At 37.0% G+C, this 26,817-nt stretch overlaps 1 protein-coding gene across 3 annotated transcripts in view; it reads right to left on the bottom strand.

The window, feature by feature from the left end:
• The window catches only part of ITGA4 (integrin subunit alpha 4), a 77,335-nt gene that overhangs the window by 6,816 nt on the left and 43,702 nt on the right, over positions 1-26,817 (bottom strand). For 2 of the 3 annotated variants that reach the window (XM_070581633.1, XM_070581634.1), the window contains 8 exons: positions 21,208-21,357; positions 19,132-19,208; positions 7,725-7,875; positions 5,961-6,056; positions 5,206-5,285; positions 4,775-4,864; positions 2,949-3,039; positions 609-716 (listed from right to left, as the gene is read on the bottom strand). In XM_070581633.1, the coding sequence (XP_070437734.1) occupies positions 609-716; positions 2,949-3,039; positions 4,775-4,864; positions 5,206-5,285; positions 5,961-6,056; positions 7,725-7,875; positions 19,132-19,208; positions 21,208-21,357 (843 nt within the window). Of the gene's footprint in view, positions 1-608; positions 717-2,948; positions 3,040-4,774; positions 4,865-5,205; positions 5,286-5,960; positions 6,057-7,724; positions 7,876-19,131; positions 19,209-21,207; positions 21,358-26,817 lie in introns of those variants that run through there. The other variant, XR_011528823.1, reaches the window with a different exon arrangement.

Genomic DNA, 26,817 nt, shown 5'->3' with positions numbered 1-26,817 from the left:
GATCAAATGGCCTTAACCTCATAGAAAATAGGGCAATATGAAAAATGGACATTTGAACATCGGCATGAAATTTAACATTTCTTTGGCTTTAGACACAAAACAATGTGTTAGAACAGCATGTCCTACCATCTAAATCTGGAATTCAGGAAATATTTTTAAAAATTAGATCTAAAATCTACCTAGTAGGTTTATTTGTTGATTGCTTGTCTTGAAACTGGGAAGATAAAAACAATTCTGATGGAATCATGGGCAACACAGGAATTTTAATCCTAAGTAGTGATTTGAATATTCTTTTAAAAAGGCTTAAATACCGATTTTTCAATAGTGTTCTCCATCTTAATGGAGAATTCTACCAATTAGATTACTTTCACAGGTCCATATCACCAAGACAATGTACTGAAGATGGCAGAGCATTGTTCGCTAATCGAATAAGTTCAATGCAGAGGTGCCACTGTAATCCTACAGTTCTAATGCATGTATAAGATTCAAAGTGTACTCCATGAATGCATGTTGAATTCATGGCTTAGAGTAAGTGTGACCAAAATAAGTTAACAGAAATCTCCATTTTAGCAATATTATTTACAATAAAGGAAAGAACACATTTTTACCTGGACGTCCAAAATATTGAACAGCTTGTTGGTTTGGGGGATAAAAGAATTTGGTACCATTATTTCCACACTAACATTTGGAGCCATGCTATAGCCAGTGTTGATAACCTGATAAGAAGGAAACATTTTTAATTTTAAAATATTTTTCATAAATGTAAGTACAGAGAGCAGTGAACTTTTAGGTGAACCCATATGTTGTATGCAGCATTCATACTGGTGAAGGGTTGTAACTGGATATTCTGTCTCCCTTTGCTGTGCAGCTCCCATAGTCAGAACTTTAAAAAGTTTGCTAATAATTAAACCTCTAGTTATTATTCCTAGCCCTCTCCTTTTCATATCAATTAGGCCAACATGTCCAGGCTGATGGTTTATTACATAAATAGTCTAAAGAAAGAGACATCAGCAACATACATTTGTATGGCAAATTATGAATTCAAAAAACCATCATCAATTGGTCCTCATAACTATCCTATGAAGTGGGCCGATATTTTATTATTCCCCAGCTAAGGATAATGCTCGGAGTTAATGATGTACCCAAGATGAAAGTTAAAAAGTGACAAGAATTGGGACCAAAACCCAAGTACTCTAATTCTAAATTCTATGATGTTTTCACAAAATCACTCTGTGCTGAGAGGATAATCATCAGCAGTAAGTGAATAAAAATGTATTTTAATTCAGGATAATTATAATGCTGATGCACTCACAAAATCAGAAGGGGTAGGTTATTGGGTTTCAGAGAAAATACACCAGGTTTTTAATAATAATGCATATGGGAATGATGGTTCATTATTGTTGATAAATTTGGGAATTACAGATCCCTGAAAAAGGAAACTGGGCCAAAATATTGCCTCCTGAGAGCTAAACTATAAAACCAAGAAAATAAGTAGTTGTGCCACAATATCTGAATGAAATAGCATGACTCACACACTTGCAATAACCTTTTGAATGCACGTGACATTGACGAAGAAAGAGTGCTCTTGGCTTTGGGACAGGTGGTAATGGCTAGGCCTTGGAAGCACAGGGCAGTTGCAAAAGGCAGTGTCAGCAATGGGTACCCAGCAGTGTCCAGACCTTTAGACAAGGTCTTCTTGATGCCATCAAATAATCAACCTAACCTACAATAGTCTTCATCCTTGTTCGCTTAATAACCTTTAGACCTCCAAGAACACTTCATTCTTGGACAGACTCACCAAATCTACAGACTGAAGTATCTCCAGTCCCAATCACTCTATTGTAATTTAACTAGAAAATACGTGTTAACCGTTAATTGTAAGTTAATAAGTAGACTTTGTAGAGTCCAACTCAGTTTCTGTTTCAGTTTATCAAAGCACAATCCGTCACTGGGGTCCGATGGGAACAGTTCTTGGGACTTCAAATTAGAGCGCTAAATTTTTTCAATGTTAGTTTAAAAAAACTTGAGTATACATAGACTCAATGGGAGTCTCAAAGCGAGTCAACAGGACTTCAAGGTCATTCTTCCACAACTCTGAGGCAGAGCCCAGGAATTCGCGTTTTGGATAAGCACCCCAAGTGACTGATACACATTTTGAAAAGCACTACTTTACAAAATATCACAATGTACCTAATCCAATCCAGACTCATTCACATTCTATAGATTTTTATAGAGCTCTAAGAATATTTGGGCAGTGCTTTTGGTTCAAAAAATGTTTTTGTGGATGTTACCTGCAATTATTTACTCATCATCAACATCTTTGGTGCATCAAAAATCTCAGTTGACAGTAAAACTTTTTAAAAGAATTTTTAGCTTTATATTAGTATATTAATACTTCTGGATAATGATAATACACTTTACTTTTTAACAAGATTATTTAATAAATGATGCATCACTTGTCATAGGTCATATATCTATGGCCTGAAAGGCTGACCAAGTAGACCTTAAATGGAGAGGCAGGAGGTAAGAGCTTCCTTTACTTGGTAGATAACGTTAGAGCTTTTATAAAGCTTGAACCAAGAAGAGATTTGACTGATTTGCACCAAAAGATGCCTTCCCTTGGCCTATCCTGTTTTCTGTATGCATCTCTACTAGATTCAGTCCCTCTGCCAGTTTCAGGCGTTACCTCTGTTTCTGCTTGCTCTTTCCCCCCTGTGCTGTAAGGACATGTGGGCTTGAGCAACAGAGACAAGACAAATGGGAAAAAAGGAGCAGAAGCCCAAGAGGAAAGGGCATGAGTACCTGTGCTGCAGTCCCTTCTCACTCTCAGCCAGCCATGCTTGGCCCGAGGCTGAGGGACATCACATGTATCTCACGTCCTCTGCAGCAATGCATCAGTAACATTCTTTCCGTTTGTTACAAATATCAATGCAATCAACTTTACTTACATGGAAAGTGAGGTTCATTTTCTCTGCCATGCATGTTCCAGGCTCATTTTCCTCCGCTGATCCATACACAAAAGAAGTTGGGCTTACAAACCTAATAGAAACAAATTCAAATTTAACTGTCTCATTTCATAAGGTATAAACAGTCTTTCTCCATAGTCTGGATTAAAGCATATCACCTAAACACCCTCTAATTCAGACTACAGATGCCTCCTAAATACTGTGGAATGCTTTTAGTTTCCTGGTAAGACAAGAATTCTAGTGAAAATGTAGTGAAATTAGAAAGCCATGTGCTCTGACTTGGGTGACAATCTCTCTTCCCACTGTTATCCTTTGCTTGCCTTCCCCCAAGACCGCCTCGCACATTCTACTAACCATTCCTTCTCTCTCAGCCTTCAAATGATTCATGTAAATTTGACAATTATAAGATAAATTCTTAGCTTTTCCCTAAGGCTCCAATATCCTCTTATACCTCAATCTATCTGACCTATTCTTGAGTTATTTCTTCCTATCCCCCAATTCTTGCTGGTTATTTGTAATGAACTCCAAGTCTGGGGAACACCTCAAACACCAATAAATATGGTGAATTTTTTGTTAGAAAACAAGGTTGTCACCCTTTTACCTGTGATATGTATGGTTGGTAATGAACTTTAAGAACTGCTTTTCTAGGGAAATCTTGACTCCACAAGTTGCTCCTACTTGGAAGCTAATATGAGGAGCTACACATATAGAGACCCATGACATAGGAAAGAAATTAGAAATATTCCACTATTGTAGATTTAGGCAGTTTAAGAGTTGCAGAGCATTCCCTGCTCAAAATAACAAGATGTGGATAATGGAAAATTAGGAGGACACTTATCATAGGAAAATCAAGGAGGGTAGATGAGACAAATATCCAAAACCAAGAAACATGCAGCCAGCTTTTCTTTGCTTCCCCCGACTCTCTAGGTCCTCTTCTCCCTTTAATAGCTTCTTTTATCCCCGTTTTATCTCACAAACTTGCTACTCAGTTCTGTCAGTTTCAGACACTGATATTTTACTTTTGTATCATTATATGCCATCTTTATGGGGGGTTAAAAATGATTGGGGATGGTTTATATTCAGAGCAAAAAGAAGAGCACATCTGTCTATTTCTTCTGTGTCTGTCTTCCATTGCTTTAAAAAATGTGGTTTTAAACAGCCTGAATAATTTCCAGTCAAATAATTAAAGGTTTTCTTGATACACCTTTCATTCTTTCTCCACATATCTCCTTGAATGAGAGAAGAACACACTCAAACAATTACTAAAATCATGAGTGAATTCTCGCCCGCCATGGGCGAGGAATTCTGTAATTCATGGGTACAAAGGGTAAACAAGGGACACTTTGCTGCTGGCTCTCTCATACCTCAATCCATTTACCACATAGGTAGACATGGGTTCTAGAGAGTAGTGATTTCACCAAGCTTGTAGTTTTTTGAACTTCACACTTGCCACGGCCACTGAGGATGATCGTGGCAACTACACACTACCCAACCCCGAGGGCCCCTGGCCTGCGCAGTGCACAACTGAAAAGCTGGACGTGGCCTCCTAGGGGCTTATAGCCTCTTCCAGTAAGAAGTCTCCTCCAGCTGAGCACTTGTTTGAGGTGGTCTCAGCGATGACTAGAGAGTGGATTAAAATAATGAACAGCTAAGCAAGGGACAGTACTGCTGAGGTAGTTGTTAAGAGACAGAAACAGCACAGGACCTTTTTATAAATAATTTTAAAATATGGTTTTGACAATAATGTGAGAAGCAACAGAATTTGAAATCAGCTCTCAATTTTACAGGAGGCGTCAATATCTACTTACCCATGAACAGCTAGCATGACTTCATATTTGAGAGGTATTGCTAAAGTCACTTTGTTACTCATCAGATCGTCCATTTCCCCTTCATTTTCACTACAGAAGCAAACAGAAAACACTTTTAGAATCCAACCAGCACAAAAATCATCTTATAACTAATTACATCCTGTGTATACCTACTATACTTGGAGGTTAGTTTAAATGCTTTTGGGGGAGTGGGGATAAAAGTAGAAGTGGTGGTAAGAAATGTTTATGATGGGGTTGGCAGAAATTTGCTCTCCTTATTTACAATTATTTGCTTCTAAGCTGGTTAGAGGCTTTGTTTGTTTCTTAGATTACATAAGAGACACTTTCTCCTGCAGACAATGAAACACAGCTCCACAGTTCCCTTAAGGTACCTCCCCCCCCCAAAAGTTATTCTCCACTAGGAAATATACCAGGCGGCATGCACTGTGATGTTGAGATCCTCTTCTGCTCTGCTGAGCGAACTCGCATCCAGGAGAAAGCTAACGTCTATCTATAAAACACAGAGGAAAAGCCCAATTTTTTAATAATCTAAAATATATTTTTGATAATCTGAATTTTAATTTTTCTTAAGAGTTTATGTTCTGTGGAATGCAGATTGGAAACTATGTACTAGAAGCATAGGCTACCCCTCACTTGGGCAGCAAGCTACAGGGAGGCTCTTGGATTTGTGGCAATTTTAAAGCACCGGCATTTCCAAAATGACAGTCAGAGACAAAGCCTCCTCTGAATGTAAAGACAGGCACGTCCAGACTGACAAAATTAGAGATGCTTTCACAACTTGAGTGAGGACCCTTGCCAGAAACACCTTTTTGTATAGCAGAGGTAACATGCCTGGCAGACAGGACCACCTGGGGTGGGATGGGGTGGGGGGAGTGTTGGGGAAGAGTGAGACAGGGAAGCAGAATTCTGATTGACACATTCACATGCCCATCTTGATATAAACATGTGCCCCCCAACTTTTTTTTTTTTTATAGTGAACATTGCCAAGAATATAAACACAATCTCAAAGATCTCAAGCCCAGTTATTTTGGTTTTATTTCATCACTTAGCTAGTTACCTTAAGCAAAAAATAATAAATTATATATTTGTATGCAGCATTATAGAGAAAAAGAAAGGGTTTTATATTCACGTTAGTAAACAAAAACTATAAATGCTAAATGCTTACCCTTGAGAGATGATCTACATATATATAACCAACATTGCAGTCAAGTTTTACTATGCCAGAGCTGTCTGTGACTTCACAGTTTATTTGTTTCTCTTCCTGAAAGGAAAAACGAAACAATCGGTTTGAGGAGGAAGGGAACAAGAGGTTTGTAACTTATGTTTAAGGATGGTTTTTGGAAAGAAAATCACCCCCCAAAGAATTTACTTTCCTGGAAGACTATTTTCTGTTTACTTTTGGCATAAATAAAAATATAAATAAATTATATAAATGTGTATATGTATAGGTTTATTTTAATATTTGTTTACATTTTCCACAGAATAATTCCCGGACTGGTAGCTTTCATCCATGTTTGTGTGTTCCCTAGTTAATTCAAGGTCCAGTTCCTTGAAGAATCATAAAGCAAGGAATTCGTAAGGTCCATATTTCATTGGCCCTCTCCTGTCTGGTATGTGAGGACATGATGAAGGTATTTAATCGCAATAACCAATCACAATAGGATATACATAGTCAAAGACAGAAATATACATTTATGTATTTCCCTGAGTATTTTAGTTTTCCCTCCTACTATTGCAAATAGGCTCCCAGTGCTCTAGAGAAATGGGGTAATAGATATTTGTAAGAGGTCAAAGACTTCTCTAAATGCCCGTGGTATAAAGAGATGGTCTCTAGATAAAAGATGAATAAATTTGCTAAGGGCTACAGAAGCTTTGAAGGAGAAAGCAGTTGAAAGTTTTCTCTTGGAAATTCAACCTTAGCAATATCTCACTGATGGATTTAGTGTTTATGACTCAAGCACGGTGGTAAGGAAAATTCTCCAGGTGCTTTGAACTCTTGTAGGAGAAGAGAACTTGCCTGCCATCTGGTTGACACTAAGATTTTGGGATTTGTGGAAGATCGCTGGTTCTACCATGTTGGAAGCTCTTTGAGAACAAGACTGGGCTGGGTGTGTGAACTTAAAACACAGAGCAGTAACTTTGGAGCCCAGCACGAAGAACAAGTATTGCTTGTGCAGGGACCCCAACCAAGAGGAGCAACATCACAGCACGAGGTGAGCAGTTATCAGTGAGAAAAGCAATGGCACCCAAGCATCTTGCCTGGACAACTGGGCAACAGCAGCATTTGGAGACAAGAAGCTGACTCTTTTGATCTCAGTCAGATCCCAAAGAACTTGTCACTTTTATCAGGAGAATGGAGGAAATCTCAAAATCACCTGAAGCTAGAGTGATAAGTCTGAATACACCCCAAATATTTAGGCTTCAAATTGATGAAGTAAATTACATCATTTAGAGTTTTCAGAAATTAAGTAAAATGTTTTTTGTTCATGCCCATCAAGTCAATTCCAACTCCCAGCACCCTGTGGAAGACCTCGTGACCCTGCGTATGGTAGAGCTGAACCCTGCCCGGTCTTTCTGCACCATCCTCTCCTCTTCCAGTGCTGTATCAGACAATGATCTGCTGCTGTTCACAGGGTTTTCATGGCCAATTTTTTCAGAAGTGGGTGGCCAGGTCCTCCTAGTCTGTTTTAGTCAGGAAGCTCCACTGAAACCTATCCACCAAGGGTGACCTTGCTGGTATTTGTAGTCCTGGTGGCATGGCTTTCAGCATCAGAGCAACATACAGCTGCCACAGTCTGATAACTGACAGGTGGTGTGGTTCTCCGACCAGGAAATGAACCTGGACCGCAGCGGTGAGAGTCCTGAATCCTAACCACTAGACCACCAGAGCTGGCTAAAATATCATGTTATAGTTGTTTTTGGTACTTACCAGATCTAAAATCTTAATGAAATAAAGACCAGTGGGTAGTTTGATATGCAGAGTCGTTTCATATGCATCGTCTCCAGCATTAAACAAGGACACATTCAACATTAACGTCTTCATATTTCCAACAGCAAGATAGGTTTTATTTTCATGTGGCCTAAAAATTAAGTAGTAGTATATTTAGTTCTTATTTGGGAAATAAAAATCTCATCTCCTCATTTATTTATCCTGAACATAAAATATTAATTTGGAAAAACAGCCGTGGGAGATGATCCCATACAAGTAGATGCAAATCCATGTCAAAAAGAACTCAATTTCTCATATTCCAGATACATTCAGTCAACTATTATCCAAGAAAAGTTTGTTTTTTAATTAGTTTTAATTAAACTAGTCTACTTTCCGTTTTACTTTTCTGTTTAACTTCTTTGATAATCTTAACATATTTTCTATCTTACAATATATATTTTTTAAAAGCAAACCATTTTTTTCTTTTCTTTCTTTATCCTTGAATAGACATTGAACTAGTTGCTGTCCAAACCAAAGGGGGAAAGAGGGGAGCTAGGAGAAAAGGAGAAGAGAGGGACAATTTCCACCAAAATAGAGGATGTTCTGGTGGAAGTGAGCCTGGCATGGGAAAGGACCACCATGCCCGCAAATGGATGCCACTAAAATCCGTTTGACTAGAATTATAAGGCAGGCAGGTCACCTCTATCAATAACTAGACCAAGTTAAGAACAGAATTGCAGAAATGCTTCACCATCCTGTGAACTGGAAAGAGAAGATTGCTGCCAATCCAGACATATGAGCGAGTTCAAGTTTGGGCTCTGGCTCCAGTTCTTCTCAGTGGGGAAGTCATTTAGCAATTTTAAGTCTTAGTCACCCCATCTCTACTAATAACAACTACCATTCAGTGAAGATTTGGCTCATGCACGTTCCATGAAGTCCTCAGAACACATTTATATATGAGGAACCAGAGGCTTAAGAAACTTATTCAAGGTAACACAGCTAGGATGTTCTAAAGTCTCAAGGCAGATGCAAATCTCTTTGCCTACACAGCCTATTCTCTTTACTAATTAGAGGGTTAGAAGAACTCAAAGAAAACTATACTTACAGAATGCTACGATTCTATAAGCTTTCCTCAAAGACAAATGTTCGTAGATATTGAATAATTTAAAACTTAGAAAAATTACTTCAACCAGAGAAGGATGTGACCCAAAGCAAAATATCAGGTGAGGATAATCATAACAATAAGAAAGTTAAACATTCACCTAGAATTTCAGAGTTTATAAAGTTTCTTCAATAATGTTTACAATGTTTCTTCAATAATTGTATCATCCTATTAAGCATCTGTACAGAAGATTAGTGTTTGAATAAACTATGGAAGTGCTAAGCACAGTTGGCATTTAATAGTTATTTGTGAATCGATTTAAGACAAAGTGCTTAAGCACAGAACAAGTTTCAGAATTTATGTTTTAAGCGCTACTTGAAGATGCATAAATGACCGATTGACTATAACTGAAAGCTCCTCTATAAGTCACTATGTTCATTTCTCCCCAATAAAAAAATAGTCTTTAAAAAATTTCTTTCTTTGTAGAGCTTATATAGTAAAGGACAGACTTGTAGACAAATGTTATATAGATGCATGGGAAAGAGTTATGAATGAAGGGCTCTGGGTGACCAGGGCAGGGAACCACTTTTGCCTGGGGGTGGCAAAGGCATGTTGCTTCTTGCTTTTCTACTATTCTGATTATTTAGGTTGAGCTGAATGAGGATTTAAAGTTTTTTTTTAAATAAAACAGGTCTGAAAATTTCATGATTCAAGCTGTTAACTTGGATTATACCCTTAATTGATTTCTTGAGTCCTCCTCCAATCCAGTTTTCACACTGCCGGAGAGGGTCATTTCCCAGAAAGTAAACTTGATCATGTCACTTGCTTGCTTAATATCCTCCCGTGCCTTTAAGGTAGAGTTCTGTAGTGTTCATTGGAGCATTGTTTACAATAGTCTAGACTTGGAAACAATCTAAGTGCCCATTGACGGATGAATGGATGAAGAAGATGTGGTGTATATATATATATATATATATACAATAGGATACTATCCAGCCATGAAAAAAAAGATGAAATCTTGCTATTTGTGACAACATGGATGTACTTTGAGGGTATTATGTTAAGCAAAATAAGTCTGTATGATTTCACTTATGTGGAAGATAAAAACAACAACAACAACCAAACACATAGATACAGAGAACAGATTGGTGGTTACCAGAGGGGAAGAGGGGGAGGAGAAAGGGGGAGGGTTAAAGGGGTGAAGTGGACATTTATATGGTGACAGAAGGAAACTAGACTTTCGACGGTGAACACAATGTAGTCTATACAGAAGTTGAAATACAATTATGTACACTTGAAATTTATATAATGTTATAAACCAATGTTACCTCAATAAAAACAATTTCTAATAAAAAATAAAATAAAAAACAAAGTGTAAGAAAAAAAGAAGAGTTCTAACTCATTAGCATGGCGCATGAGGCCTTCAAGAGCTGGCCCCTGACTCGCTTTCCATTGCACAACTCATTCGTTCACTTTAGCCATCCTTACCTACAAACAGGTGTCCAAACACGTGTGTTTTGTATCTTACTTCAAGCTATCCCTCTGCCTTTACATCTTCGCTCTTCATGTATCTAATTAACTTGCACTTACTCTCCAAGATTCAGTTTGTGTCAATGTTAAGAATTCTTAGAAGTTCTTCCAGTTAATTATTATTGCTAACTCCCATCACCCAGCATTGCATTCCCACCAACAAAAGTGACTTCTCCCTCTCCCAAGAGTTCGTGGACTCATCACTGTGAATTCTATCAAGTTACAGACATGCTTATCTGTTCTGTGATAGTATACAAATTCCAAATGTTTCAGTAAGCAAACATCTACTATGACCATGTGCATGTGCTCTGTACCCCGCCCACATAACCTCATGTTTTAGTGGCAATATGACTGTTGAATTGACCAATAAATTAGTGGCAACATCAATACTTAGAAAAAGAGTACAGTTTCTGAGAAGAAAATTATTAACTCTTACAAACCTCAGAATATGCAAAAGAAATTATAACTTCTTCCCACTTTTATACTTCAATAATATAGCTCTATGAAATTGGACAGTTCACTTAATACCTAAAAGTTTTTCCCCTCTTGTCCTGATTTTTTTTCCATTTTAAACTTACTTTTCAAGATAAAACATACACATAGAAAATGCACATATCCTAACTGTACAACTCAGTGAATTTTTACAAACTGAATACACGTATGAAACCAACATCCAAATCAAAAAAAAAAAAAAAAACGTTACCAGCACCGTAGAAATACCCATGTGCTCCCTTCCTTCCAGTTATTGCACTCTACCCACCATCTTGCTTTTACTAGTATAGATTGGCTTTGCCAAGTTTTGTATTTCATATAAATGGAATCAGAGAGTACGTAATCTTTGAATATCAGTTTTTCTTTACTTAAAATTTTGTTTGTAAGATTAGTCTATATTGATACATGTAGCTGTAAATTGTTTATTCTCATTGATGCATATATTCCATTTTGTAAATATACTACATTATATTTATCCATTCAACTATCATTGGGAATTTTAACAATTCCAGCTTGGAGCTATTATAGTCTTTTGGTGAACATGTGCATGTAATTCTGTTGGGTCAGTCTGTCTGTCTGTCCATCTATCTATCTATCTATGAACAGATTGTTATGGTCTGTTAACGTAGGATTAATTCCTGATAATTTCTAAATATGGCTGATTTTGGCAACCAGCTTAAACTATACTAACAAATTATAATTAAATTACAAAATATGCTATATGGAACTATATTTAAATAACAAAAAATTGAGGATGAGAGAATTGCTGTAGAAAAAGCAAGCCTACCACAGGGTAGGGGCTCATAAACTGCTGAAGGCCAAATTTGGACCTCCACCTGGTTTCGTAAATAAAGGGTTATTGGAACGCAGCCATGCTCATTTGTCTGTGGCCACTTCTGCACCACGATGGCAGAATTGAGTGGTTGAGACAGAGATCTCTGTCCCACAGAGCCTAAAATATTTACTATTTGTCCCTTCATGGAAAAAGTTTGCCGGCTCTGCCATAGAGAAATCTCATTGATGAGCATAATTAGTTTCAAAATAAGCATACAACATAATATTACTATATTTAAAATCTGTATTATTCTGACAATAATAGAGGCTTCATTATGCAATGGCATAGGACATAGCATTAGAGAAAACGATCCCCCAGACCTCATAATTCCTTAGTTGGTACTCAAGACATCGAGGAGAAAGGAATGAAGAATATGTCCATATGTTGCATCTCTAGCTTCTGATCCCTGGGTTTGAGAAGTTGAATAATTCTGGAAGTATGTGTAATGACTAACAAAGCGGTAATGCTAAACCACAGCTATCATTTCAGGGTGGAAGAATCAGACTCAGTGACAGTGTGGTATTTCTCCCAACATTTTCGGGAATGGCTGTGATTTACTCATTCCTGTATTGTAAACCTTTGTGTTACATAAGTCTGCATCTGCTTGGTGGCACTGCGTTAAATGGTGGGGAGGAAATGTGTGGACACATAGCTGTCCTGCATTCCCCCTACTGTTCTATAATCATGTTACGACTACAGGAACTAAGAGGTTCTAAAAGTAAACTTCAGCTTGACATTAAATTTTAATTAAGACTTGTAGAAGAGCTGCCTCGAAATAGACATTTATAAAATATTCTGGCTTGTAACCAAAGCATTAGTCACTGAACACCTTTGGGAAAGAAGTTGGCACTTAGACAAGCAACAGAAGGTGAAAGCATGGCATAAACAGCTAGGTTCCAAGACAACAGCAAATTAAAGAGAAACACAATGCTCACATTTCAGCAGCCAGACTCCTGGTTTAGTTTCCATTTTTAAGCTATTTTGCTACATTACCATAATTACGATCCTACTCTTTTTTTGTTTTGATATACATCTTACTGTACCTCGATTCATTAACAAGGTGCCATTGGAAAGATACCCACTAGCTTTTTACATGAGACATAATAAAGGACCAGGTGCACATCTGGAAGGGTGACAAGGCTGAACCAGAGCTTTCCCCGGGAATCATAGTTCATTCTTCATTAAAACATGCATAATGCAGACTTGAAATTTACAAAGCAGCCTAGAATCCATGTAATTTAAACAAATCAAGGTACTGTGTACGTACAGAATCATAACTTAATAAGTGAAACAGGAAAATGATGTATTCAGCACCAAGGCTCTGTTTTTCCTGACTGAATGATATTGTTTTATTTCACAAGAAATGCTCCCCAAGTCTTAGTGTAATGAATGCATTTCGCTTGCATAAAATAAATTAGTGCTTCCTAGCTAACTTGTTTTGTTTGTTTTGTTTTGTTTTGTTTTAAAGATTTTAGTTTTCCTTTTTCTCCCAAAGCCCCCTGGTTCGTAGTTGTGTAATTTTAGTTGTGGGTGCTTCTAGTTGTGGCATGTGGGATGCGGCCTCAGCGTGGCCTGATGAGCGGTGCCATGTCCGCACCCAGGATTTGAATCGGTGAAACGCTGGGCCACCGCAGCGGAGCACACAAACTTAACCACTCGGCCATGGGGCCAGCCCCGCTAGCTAACTTGTTTTTAATCAAGATGCTAGAACAAAATATAATGTAAACTGATACGTATCTGTGTCAAGATACGTGAGTCACTTATTTGACAAAAAAGTAGCCTGCAGCATGTGGTCTACAGGAAAAATAATACTGGAAAATTCTCATCTACTGAAATACATCAGTTACCTGGCATTTAAAATTTTATTGAATAAAGGCAAACTCATCGAGGTCCAAGAGAGTATAGCAGAAGAACACGGATTGGAAGACTAAACTAGGAATGAGCATGTTTTAGTGTATAAGGCGCATAATTCATCTTCCCCAAACTCTGTGAGCTCAGTGAGGCATATATTCCTACTACGTCCATTTTAAAAGTGGACAGTTTTGTTGGACTAGCTCTTTGGGGAGCTAACGGCATAGTGGCAAACGCTGCACATTGCTCACTGTCTGCTCAATGGTGCTTTCTCTTCTTGGCTGCTAACAGAACCCCAGATTATTCAGGCAGTAGGCAGCATTTTCTTGATATTGCATCAGATAAGCCCCTAATTCAGCTTCAAGGAATGAGTTATGATCAATCTAATATGATCATGGTGACTCCCTTATCCTTCAACTATGATAGATTCAGGGTAAACATGTGACACGAGTCTTGTTAATCACAATAAGAAATCTGCCAAGGCACCTCCCTTGCTAGAAAGGCAGACTCAAGAGGACACAGGATTTTGCTGTTGCCTCTTATTTTCTCGGTGCTGCTGCAGCCATCTGGTGACCATGAGGGAAACACGAAGAGAACTGGAATGGTAACCTTGAACATCCAGATTTGGGGAGCTGCTCACAAAACCCACAACCACCTCTCCAGACGGCTTATTATGCAAAATAATTAAATGCTTTTACTGTTGAAGTCACTATGGTCAGGTCTTCTGTCCTTTGCAGTTGAAAGCATTCCTAACTGATATGAGAGCAACTGTTCAGGAAAAGCCTACATCACCTACCCTGGAAGCATGACTGAGGTACAACAGGGAAGTAGTACCATTCACATCAGTAATCTAAATGAAGGACTTGATTTTAAACTGCCTATGTGATGGCTAACACCTGCTATTATATTTATAACCTTGATCGTCATATTTGTTTATCTGTCTTTTGCAGTGTAAGTCCATTTGGATGTGGTTTATTGTCCAGAGAATTTAGACATTCGGGAGGAAGCCTCAGCTTAATGAAAACATGAGGCAGAGCTCATACGCACGGTTTAGTTTGCTGTTGGCAGTCTATTATTGCAGTCTTCAGGAACTCATGTACTTTACTGAGTAAATACATTTACCTAAAGCAGATTTGTAGCTCTGGGACACACAAATACATCAGTGCCAGTGGGCTTATCGTCAGGAGAATGTGCAGAACATGTGGTCACAATCTGCCTACTGTTACTGAGAAGGGAGACAGGACACCTATGTAGGAAAGGCATATTTCTGTCTGATAGAGTACAATTTACTAAAAATGCAAAACAGCTTGTCAGAACCGTTCACTGTGGGCCTGAAAAATTAATTAGAGGTGTTTCCATTTGAAAATTCCTCAAATGAGTTATCATTTACCTGAAAGAAATAGCCTGTAACTTTCTTAGTCGATATAGAAGAGTGGGGCTCACACTCCACACTGGTGCTCACGCACTTCAACCTCACGAAACTGACAACTACTCACCAGCAGCATTCTTGGGACATAAAGAAACAATAAACCACGGACAAATAACCAGTACGTGTGCAGAAAAGGTTTAGAATTCATTGGCAAAATTTCATATTATAACCGAATTATTTTTTATCGTGATCCATAAATGGCCCAACCATAACACATCAAAAATAACTTCTATCCAACCGTCATGTGTACCAGGCTTTGTGCTATACACTCGCCTGCACTATTACATTTTATCTTTAAAGCACCCTTACAGAGTAGGTGCTATTTTACCTTCTTATCAATGAGGAAAGAAGTTTACAGAGGTTAAAAGGTTTCTCTAAAAAGGTCATTTAGGTAATAAATGGTAGATAAAAAACTTGACCAGGTTAGTTCAACTTCAAATCCGAAACACTTAACCATCATTGGTTGTAAGCTTTTAGTGTGATAAGAACCACTTGGAGCCCTATTAATAATGCATATTTCTGGTTTGGTCTCCATAGATTGTGACTTGGATAGTCTGGGGCCTGGGAACGTGCAGTTCCATCAAGCAGTCCAGGTGATTCTCAAGAAGGTGACTCAAAGGCCACATCTTGAGAAACACTGCCTTACCCTCTGTTGGCTGCCATTTAAAGTCATAATGGACTTGATATTTAGACTACAAGAAATATTATCACTTCAAATTAAAAATGCAAAGTAGACAGTGTAATGTCTTATTGTGAGAAAATATATAATGAAGAAAAACTAATAATTCAATTAGATTAATAATTACATATCTTAACTCAACAAGATGTATTTTCATTCTTCAGGAAAGAAGCATTCTTAGTAGTATTTTCACATACATTTCAATGTCCCATTTTCTCATAGGCCAGAGGGATTGCAATGAAAGATGACAAAGTGACAGCAGGAGTGTCTGATTTAAGAAATGAAAACACTACTTATTTATAGCTTAGATAAGCTTTCCCACACACAACTCTTCTTTTTTATCAAAGGCCCATGACAGCAAAAACACCAAGAAAACTAACCATTTTAGGAATAAAATAAATACATGAATGGGAAGGTTATAAATTATTCAACTAATAAATCAACAAAGGCACCACATTATGTATGAGGATACAAAGTAGCTAGTAGTCACTGTTTTGGGATTATCTGAGCAGCCAATCTGGATGATTTAAGTACAAAGTCCAATTATCAATCAAATAGGTTAGGGCTTCTTGGCCCTCAACTGTGGATGCTCAAGGCTATATTGGCATTGCATATGTGAAAAGAATTAATTTATTCTCTGCCATATGTGATCCCATCCCAGCAGGGTACACAACATTGTTTGTCAACCTTTTTACTCATTCCTATTTGACTCCCTATCCCATTTATCATAACAGTTATTTTGAATCTTTTCCTGTTCCTTTCAAGTTCCCAAACTCATCCTCAAAGCCCTCACTTTCCATAGATGAACTTACTTTTTATTATGGCCACCCATGAATTCTTCACATTTCCCTTCCTTCCACATTGAAATTTTGTAACATCAAGCATCTTTTCACAGCTGCTTAGCTCAAGGTAAGGAGAATCTTCCCTTCTTTCTAAGGCTGACTTCTCCACCACAGTCTGATCCCATTATGTGTTCTTTCCTCTATTCCATTCTCAGCAAACATCTCTTAGTCACCTACAGCATTCCAGGTACCATTGGGCATTGGGGACACAATGATGAAAAGACAAGAAACTGCCTTTAAGCGGCTTGCAGGATAGTGTGGAGACAGACAGTAATGGTGGAGAGCGTGCAACGGCGTTGGGACCAGGGGCCCAGGAGGAGACAAAGTGGGCTCCAGTTAGGAAACAGCTGAGATTTACAAGATAAATAAAACTTAATCAAGTAGATAAGTGAGAGAAGTGAAAACATACAGAGGCTCATGAGAGCATGCAAGGCCAAGCAACTGCAAATGGTCTGCCATCAATGGAAAGAAGTCCTGGGGAATTGGTGAGGAAGAGCACAAAGGAATATAGATTTTAAAGTAGTAATGAGCCACTAAAGCACTGTTATCAGATGTGTACTTTAGAAAGCTCACTCTGGAAACATCATAGAATAATGCAAAAGCAGAAGCCAGTAGCACAGAAAGCAAGAAAGCTTGATGATCCAGGAAGGATACTGAGTACCTGCCTTGGAGCAACAGTGGTAGACATAGAGAAGTATGATGGATAAAAAATACATTTAGGTGGTAGTATTATAGGACTTAGTAATTTATTGGATATCAAGGATAAGAAAGAAGAATGCAGGTGGAGCTCCAGGTTTCTGGCTTTGGTAACTAACTAATGGTTGTGTCATTGGCAGATAGTGACTGGGCACCCCAGAAGACATGTCTAAGAGACAACTGGATGTGTGTGTGTGGAACTCAGAGATACTGATTTGGGCATTGGCAGTGTAGGCAGGCCAGGTGAGGACAGAGTTGGGGACAAGATTATCTGGGGAAAATATGGGAGCGTGGGCAAGGAGTGAGAAAGGACCACTTAGGGAGCCAACACAGCCCGAATCAAAGATCCTGCAAAGACAATTGAGAAGGAGGGGCTAGAGGAGTCGGAGAAGAATGGGAGCAGGACGTCATTACAGTTGCTCAAAAGAGGAAGTGAACAGCTGTCAAATGCTTCAGAGAACAGTTCAAACAGGATCTGAGATGTGCCCCCTGGATTTAAGTAGAAAATTTCTCTCTCCAATTTATTCTTTTCCCTGCCTTTGACCCTCACACTTGTTTATATCTTCCAATGACTGAATAAATAACAACGTGATAAATACATAAAAAGTCTTCATTTGAATCTACTTATTTGCAGTATATTCTCCTCCCCTTAATCACTGACCCTGTCATTTGGCTACTACTGCACTGAAATTTCTATCTTAAAATTTGCCAGTGACCACTTCTTTACCCACAAGTCACATTTTAAATGTCAATTCCCACAACATTTCCTCAGTCATTATGCTATCTGATCTCTCTACAAAATTTCACAATACTGAGTTCCTCTTTTTAAATTCTTCATTGGCTATTTCATTATGGAATTGGTTCTCCTCTTAGTTCTTTTCAGTCTCCTGCGGTGACTCCCCACTCTTTTTAAGGTCTTTAATTAAAATTGGCCCTCCAAGATTTGCGCCTTAGTTCTTTTCTCTGTGAAACTCACGTTTCCACCCCACCCCCACCCTGACCCTGGAAATTCTCAAAAGTCACCAAGGTATAGAGGACTTCCAAATATAATTCTGAACTAGATTTTCATGTGGAGAGTTACAGCAAGAAGTCCCACCAAATTCAACATGCCCCTATTTAAACTTGCTTCCTTTATATCCCTACCTCCCCAGTTTCCCATTTTCCTGTCCTGTCACTGATGCTTCCTTTCCCTCTTTCACTTCCCATATATAACCAGTTCTCAACCGGAAGTATGGACTCTGTCTCTCTGGTCCTCATTTTCTCATCTTCCCTCTGATATGAAGAACAATTTCAATACAGGGGATTTAGACATGATACAAAATTACAATGATTTATTCCCAACATTTATCTAGTTTTCACAGTGTGCTAGGTGCTATTCTAAGCACATTACATATGTTTTCAATTTTGCCGTTTCCCCTTCTATGAATTTAGATGAATTACATGGTTTATTCCTTTTCAGATGTGTCACGTATACATACAGAGAGGGATTTCTTTGTTTTGTACAACAGTCTGAATTACGTAACCAGTTTTCTGGGTGATAAAAAACTAAGCACTATGTAGTGAAGTTTAGCTCATTTTGCCATCAAAAACTCTACTAACGGGTCCTTAGATACGTCTAAAACAAAACTACAATTATAATAATGATAACTCAATGTATAATCAAATCCTGAAATATCTTTTGAGTTATCAATAAAAGATTAAAACATGCTTCATAAATCCTTAGTGCTCACACATTTTCTCATTCTTTCAAAAAGTGGTAATCTTTGAGTACATACTTATGTGAATGATGAATAGATCACTTTATCTCTCTCAGTAGAAATGTTGTTCTTTTCCAGTTCATTAAATGCTGCTAGCCCCCAAGGATTAGTTCTTAGCCCTTTTCTCTTTAGAACCCACATGCACACACCTATTAACCCATCTTGATGAATAACAGAGAATAAACTACACTTACTTCAAAAATCCAATTTTTGCAGAAAGCTGTAAATCTGCAGAACAATTTTCATGGGCACAAAACCTTGCAAAGTTTATCTGGAAATAAAATAAGACAGTAATTTTTATTTTAGTTCAACTCAGTAGGTATATTTCTATGTGTTTTTAAAGAATAATACATCTCTGATACATGAGAAAAATGAAATTAATAAATCTAATTGATAACTCCTTGTTTTATCCCTTTTGGAGAGTTCAACTAGAGAATTAGTCAGTAGGTTCAAATGACAAGTAATTTCAGGGCTAAAGGGACTAAGTTCTTACAACAGGTACATTTAAAGCCTAAGCTCATTAAATAGGAAAAATGATTTTTTTCTTTCATAATAGTTGTGTAAAAAAATAATTTTAATCAAACTGCGGTAGTAACCTCTGCAAGTGTTTGAAACCTGTGCTGCCAAGATGTTCTTGGTCGAGTTCCTCTCTACTTTCTGGTAATGCAGCAATTTGATTCCACTTATTACATATAAACATGGCACTTATTTTCCACAGATGGCAGGACAGTGATTTTATATTCATTGAAAATAACAAACTGTAGAAATTTGACTTTGAGGACATACTGAACAAAATTAAATGATAGTCTATCATAAAGGTTCCAGAATTTTTTTAACTCTAAGCATTTTAATAGGACTCAAAGATACTGTAAGGTACATGGGAAGACCTGAGGTGTAAGCTGGACCAAGAAAAAATACAGAGAGATAAAAATAAAGAAAGCTGAGAGGAATAGGCAAAGAGGGAGAGACGAAGGAAGAGAAATCTAGAAAGTCAGAGAAGGAGCCAGGCACCTGAAATGGGAAGTGAGCAGAGAGTTGTCAAATAGCATGTAGACCACAGACTGCCCACCTGGGGAGCAGAAGGAAAGTGTAAATCTTTCTCCAAATGACTAAATAAATATGATTTTTTTCCTACCAGTCTTATTTGTAAAGCAGGTTGTTCTAAGAATCAAAAGGTAGATTACTCTAACATAACCAAAAATTGCAAAGGTTTTGGCTTGTCTAATATTGACATTTCCATTATTAAAGACATCTAAAAATAGTTGATATTGAAAACTGAAGTTCAACAGAAGAGTGAACAAAATGGACTTCATAAATATTTTCATATAAGGGTATAGAGAAAATGTGCTCTGAAGTTATTCTCTTCATTCAATCTGGTATTGTAGACTAGACCATGGTGATTGTAAGCTCAAATATCTTAAAGTGACTGAGGGGCAATTTTTTCTGGACAGGATATGAATTAGACCTTTAAATGTCCCTTTCATCGTTTACATTCTGTATGCCATTATCGACTGTTTTAATGAATGCTTTTATCATGCCCCAAAACACCCTGTTGACTATGTCTTTGTTTTGTTGGAGAGTAAAGGTCTGAATAACTGGACTCCTGGGAATAAACACACTGTCAGTGAAACTGATATATCTTGGGATAAATTAGAAAAAGCAATTCACTGTTTAGAATGCAGGATCCATCTCAAGATGCAATTGATCCTGAGATGTGGATGCAAAGCACAAAGTTAAATTTAAGATGAGAAATTTTTACGTAACATAAATATGTATGTTTATAAATGAGTACAACCCCACAAGGGAATTTAATTAACAAGACATGAGTGAATGCGTGGATAGGGTGAGTGAGAGGAAGACACACTGACAGAGAAGGAGACAGAAAATGAGCAAGAGAAAGAGAAACTGAACACACATGACAACACTGAATAACTCGTGAATCCAATTCACTTCCATTTTGAGCACTTTCTAGTAATATATTTTTTTCACTGGCAAGACATTGAGGAGAGAAAATTAACATTTTATGTATATGGAAAACCACTGCTGTGGCTAAAGGCATATTTAAAAATATGCAGTTCAATATCCTAAAGAGAATATAAAAAATAAAGAAAAATGGAAAATAAGACATATCATAAATCTCGTTTATAAAAAAAGTTCATAAAACTTCAAAAAAATTCAGATAATTCATTTCCCCAGAATTATGAAATACTTCAAAAAAATTCTTCAGTTACACGTCACATAATGCTGTGAATAAAGAAAAATATACCTACTGTTTTTTCAATCACATCCTTTTCTCTCTTCTGCTGAAGAATTGGCTGAAGGGGCGGGAATTCCTCTGTGCTTCGTTTACTGATGACGTGATGCCCAAGGTGGTAAGCAGCTTTGATCTGAATTGGGGTGAGGATGTCCCGCACATCTTTCTAAGGAAATTAAAAACCATATAAATTAATAATAAAAATAAATAAGTAAATAAAATATATAAAGCTCCTCCTTTCCTGCATAAGGCCAAACACAACACATGGAAGTCAAAGAAAATCCTTACCTTTTCATCTAAATTGTTAAAAAATTGAACATGCATATTTTTTCACATTACAACAGCATTCATGTTTATTAGAAAAAAACACAAAAAGTATAAAAAAATGAAAAACTATAACCTTCCAACAATAGTTATAAAGGTCTATATTTAAGCATATTTTCTTCCACGCTATTTTCTATGCATACTTTTCACAACTTGACATAAGTATTTTCCATTATAAACGCTGTAAATCATTTCAAAATGCTAATCAACATCTTATTCTATTTAACATTTCCCTGTAGTAAGCTTGTAGAAATACGATATCTCTCAATTTATTCATTTTCTTTTTATATCTCTCAGTAACATTTTGATTCAATTTGATTTATTTCATATTTATTAGGAAACATCCAATTATATTTTATAATAGGTTATGAACGGCATATAGGAAAAGTTATATGTTTTGTATATTTAATCTTTTACCCTAGTCATTTGACTGAATTTTCTTACTAGTTGCTGCTATTTTTCTAGGTTTATTGTGCTTTTACACTTTATAAAGAAAGAGTTCTTGGATTCATTTATCAATTACACAGGAATTGTAACCCATTCAGAATCCATTCTGCTCTGTATGATATTCTTCTAATGCAGGCATTGTTTTTCTCTTTTTTGAAAACATTTTCCAATGAACTTAAAAATTATTTTGTCTTTGGGGCCAGCCTGGTGGTCTAGCAGTTAAGTTTGTGCACTCCACTTCAGTGGCCTGTGGTTCACCAGTTCAGATTCCAGGCGTGGACCAACGCACCACTTATCAAGCCATGCTGTGGTGGCATCCCACATATAAAAAATAGAGGAATATGGGCACAGATGTTAGCTCAGGGCCAATCTTCCTCATCAAAAAAAGGAGGGTTGGTGGAGGATGTTAGTTCAGGGCTAATCTTACTCAAAAAAAATAATAATTATTATTTATCTTCTCATTTGATTATTTGCTAGCTTCTTCATTCAAAGGGAATATACCATATTACTATCAAAATTATTTGCTAACATACATATGCACAAACAATAAACTAACCAACAAGAAAGTAACTTCGACCCCGTGGCCGAGTGGTTAAGTTTGTGCGCTCTGCTGCAGTGGCCCAGGGTTTCGCCAATTCGGATCCTGGGCGTGGACATGGCACCGCTCATCAGGCCATGTTGAGACGGCGTCCCACATGCCACAACTAGAAGGACCCATAACTAAAACATACGACTATATACGGGGGGCTTTGGGGAGGAAACATAAAAAAGAATAACTTCGAAAGCATTTGGCATACAATTAAGGAAGCCCTTCACTAGATAGTAAAGATGTTCTAGAATCTCAAGTCTATGAAAAAAAACATATGGAAGCCACATAAGATACAAGACATGGCAGCTCTTAGAAAGCACTTGTCCGAGCCCTCCCTAGACAGGAATGAGACTTTCAGTGTACTGAACAAAACAAACTCATTTCTTTTTTTTTTCTTTTTTCCTTATCTAAGAGGGCAGGCAAACGAGATTTTACTATAAAGTAATCCATGAGGATTTATAACAGAATTCAGTTGACAATTTAACTAAATTACATGGAATAAGACACGTTTACGGCAAACCTGTAAAATGAGTATTCTAAGCACAACAAAAACTGAAAGTAGATACGATCTCAGGATTTCAGAGGGCAGTTCACAGTCAACAGATACAGTCCAGCTACACAGGAACTACGCAGTTTTTATGTTTCTTGGTACTAGAATTGTTACTATAGTGGGAAGATATTTGAAGATTGGTCACATACTTTGATGTCTTTCGTACTCACAATTTAAATTTAAAGCTCAGTTTTACTCCACTTTCCACATGCCCATTTCAATCCACAGGTTCTTCTCATCTAAAAATATAGATTCAACAAAGTGCCTCTTGACCATGAAAGGAGACCCAAAGTGTTTCTGCTGGGGCTAGATATGGGAACTTAAGCCATAATTTAAGTTTACATGTATATATTTATATTAACTTGGTGAGTTCCTCGGTAGATCCATGACGTTGTAATTGACAAACCTTCTAGCGAGAAACGCCCATCGGCCAGGTTTCTATTTATCTATAGATGTCTCACAATTGGAATATGGCTTAAACATTACTGCCTAAAAGCAAATAAACAACAAATTTCCAAAGCTCATCAATTAATAATCCACAGTACATGGAAAAAGTATCTATGATACAGATTATTGCTGTGCTTCCACTTATAATAACTTGATAAAAACCAAAGAAGTAAATTAATAAAGATGATAAAGATAGGTGATACCTTTTATGCGACAAAGATATATAACATAAAAGAATGTAATTTTTTCTTCTCTTCTGGTCATTTACAACATTATCAATGTATGTATACAGTGCTTAAAAGCAAGTGATCTGGAGATAGAGTATTGAGATTCAAATCTCAGGCCCATCGCTTATTATCTCTGTAAACTTCGGTAAATTACTTAACTTGTCTATGGCTCAGTTACCTCATCTGAAAATGGGAATAGTGATAACAATGACGGTGATGACACCTAAACCTTATTGTTGTGAGGATTCAATGGCATAATGTCTGTCAAACACCAGCACCACGCCTGGCACTTACTAAAGTCTCAATAGATGCTAGATATTATCATTATTATAAGTATGTTGCTTCAAAATGTAGCTATATAAGCCAAGAAGGGAATCACTGAATTTCAGTTTCTTATAATAACAAAGTCTGGTCAACATTTGGAGGAATAAGAAAAAAGAAACTTAGACTATTGCCAACCAATGAATATTAAACAGAAAATGAGTTACATAACAAGCATCAGACTTGTATTAATTAAGCGGTACCTGAAAGATTTGAGGCATGAAGCAGAGTACTGAAGATCTCTCATTATCTTTCCGTTTTTATACATGGAGATGATTTCATTAAATTACTTGATAAGTGATCATCTCAACATGAAACCTTGACCGTATAGGAATGCCGCAAATCAAGGCCCAAATCCCAAGTTATCAACTTGTGAAAACGGAACAGCTTGAAGCCCCGAGTGTTACAATAGCAAACTTGATTAAATTATTCCCTAGGTGTGGGAGCTAGACAGCCACTGATTGTCCCTCCACATGTCCACTGTTTTAATTCTTCTCAACCAGCTTGCTTTGACCAAATCACATGTTATCTAATTCATAGTAATTTTCCACAAGGTCTTCTCTACATCTGGTGTATATTACTTTCATTATCCTAATTAGCTATTAATTATGCTTTTTTCACAATATATAAAATGTACCCGCACTCTTAGAACTGTACTTGACAGATATTCACACTTATTTAACTTTAACAGCTCCACCTAAAGACAAAAACTATGATACCAAAAATGTCTTGAAGTGACTAATTAAGTTTTGGGGAGGGAAAAAGTAGATTTGCTTAAAATTTTTAATTTGGATGGGCATGTGCTATCTATATTAAAAATAATGAAGATTCCATGCCACATTTTTATGGCCAATTACATGAAATAAGTCACCCATAAGCATGCAAATTAGCACATGCCTGAAATTACACAAAATCTGCCTTCTTGGTTGACTTTCATAGAAATTTGTATTTATGGCCAATTTGCGAACTGAGTTGTAGGCCCATGTCCTATTGTGTTTACGGAGTGAAGGAATTTATTTAAAGGGTGGAGTCACAAATATTTATAAAATATTACTGAATGAAAAATGATGTTGAGGTATAAAAATTTTAAGATATCTATTCATGGTTCTACTGTGTGCAAGAAAGGCTCTAGGGACGCAAAACTGAATGTTTGTACCTATGTCACAGTCTGTAACCCGTAATCCACACGAATAGCGTGGGGGCTGAGTATTCTGATATACGCAAACACAAGTACAGAAAAAGGAGGGTTACCTAATATACACTTGAAAGCGGATGGGGAGGGTCTTGCATAGACAAATTTTAAGCGAGGAATGTGTGCAGGTATGTGTTTTTGAAATACCCCTCTGGTGTCAACGTGGGGAATGGGTTGGGGTGGGAGAAAGTAAGACTGAGGCATAGATTGGAACCTGAGCCAGCACCACCACATGTAATTATAATCACTTTTTCTAGTAATCTTGGTTCAGAAGGTAGAGAATTGTCAAACATCTGACACTTCAACTGAGAAAAGACAACACCTCCAAGACAGATGCCCTAACCATTATACCAACGGAACATTTTCAGAATTTCTCTTACAGAATTCTTTAAATAGCACTGAGAACATATCATCCATAAATTTACTAAATATTTGCTGACTTTCTGCTTTATGTAATGAGTTGTGTTAGCTCTAAGAAGAACACAAACATACAAAAGATAACATCCTGTTTTCAAAGATCTTGCAATCTAACAAAGAATTAACACGTGTTAGAATAAGCAGCCAACTTCTAGAATACTATAATATCAGTATAGTTATACAGTTTGCTTGCACTTAGATTTTGAGCAGAGATGTACGCATACATGGATCAGTCCATAGTGTGCTATGGTTAAAATATAAGCGCTTTGGAGCAAACAGGACTTCATTAAACTATGTGCTTGTATAGCTTAACAATATAAGCAAATAAAAATAAAAAATACAAATAAAATATATTTACTAATCAAATACATATTCATTTTCTTGAAGTTGTTACTGAAAAAGACGGGTTTTAGAAGTCATCTAAAGACCTATATAACAAAATTAAATTCCTTTATTTCAGAAATCCAAAATCCAGAAATGAGAGAAACCAAGGGAAAGAAAAAAATTCATCTACTACACAGCTTGATTTCATGATTATTACACAACATGCTAAGGCCACTGAACTCACTGGATCTCAGAATATCAATAGAGACCGGTATTCCTAGTCCAATAACAAAGCTAGGTATTTCTAGCTTTTGTTGAAAATGCTGTGGGCAGCAAGGGAAAGCTGTTACTTTATTTGTTATCCCAATGTAGCACCCTTCTTCTCTTCTCACACATCAGTGAATATTTTGATGCAGAGATTCCATCCAGATCAACCAAGAAATACCATCTATAAAAAACTTGAGGAGTCTCACTGCCAGGGCTGCTCCAACATGTCTAAAAGCTGCTGTAATTGATTGGGTTTCTCTAAATCAAAACAGCCTCAAAATTATCCCTTGTCCTAAGATCTTGTTCTAAGAAATCTCTAAGATCTAATAAAGTTGTATATTTGAATATGGCACAAAGTTTCATTTTCATATACTGACATGGATGTAGAAATATATTTTCATAAAGAGAAAAGCGATGACTAATAAAAGAAAATTTCAATAGACAAAATACTACAAGGTATAAAAAAGTTAACCATTTCCTTTATATCCTAGAAAACACTTACAAACTTTCAATTCTAAATT

Source organism: Equus przewalskii, chromosome 17 (genome assembly GCF_037783145.1).
Source record: "Equus przewalskii isolate Varuska chromosome 17, EquPr2, whole genome shotgun sequence".
Classification (NCBI taxonomy): Eukaryota; Metazoa; Chordata; class Mammalia; order Perissodactyla; family Equidae; genus Equus; species Equus przewalskii.
The sequence above is the reverse complement of the archived record's forward strand: the minus strand, read 5'-3'. Positions and strand labels throughout refer to the sequence as shown.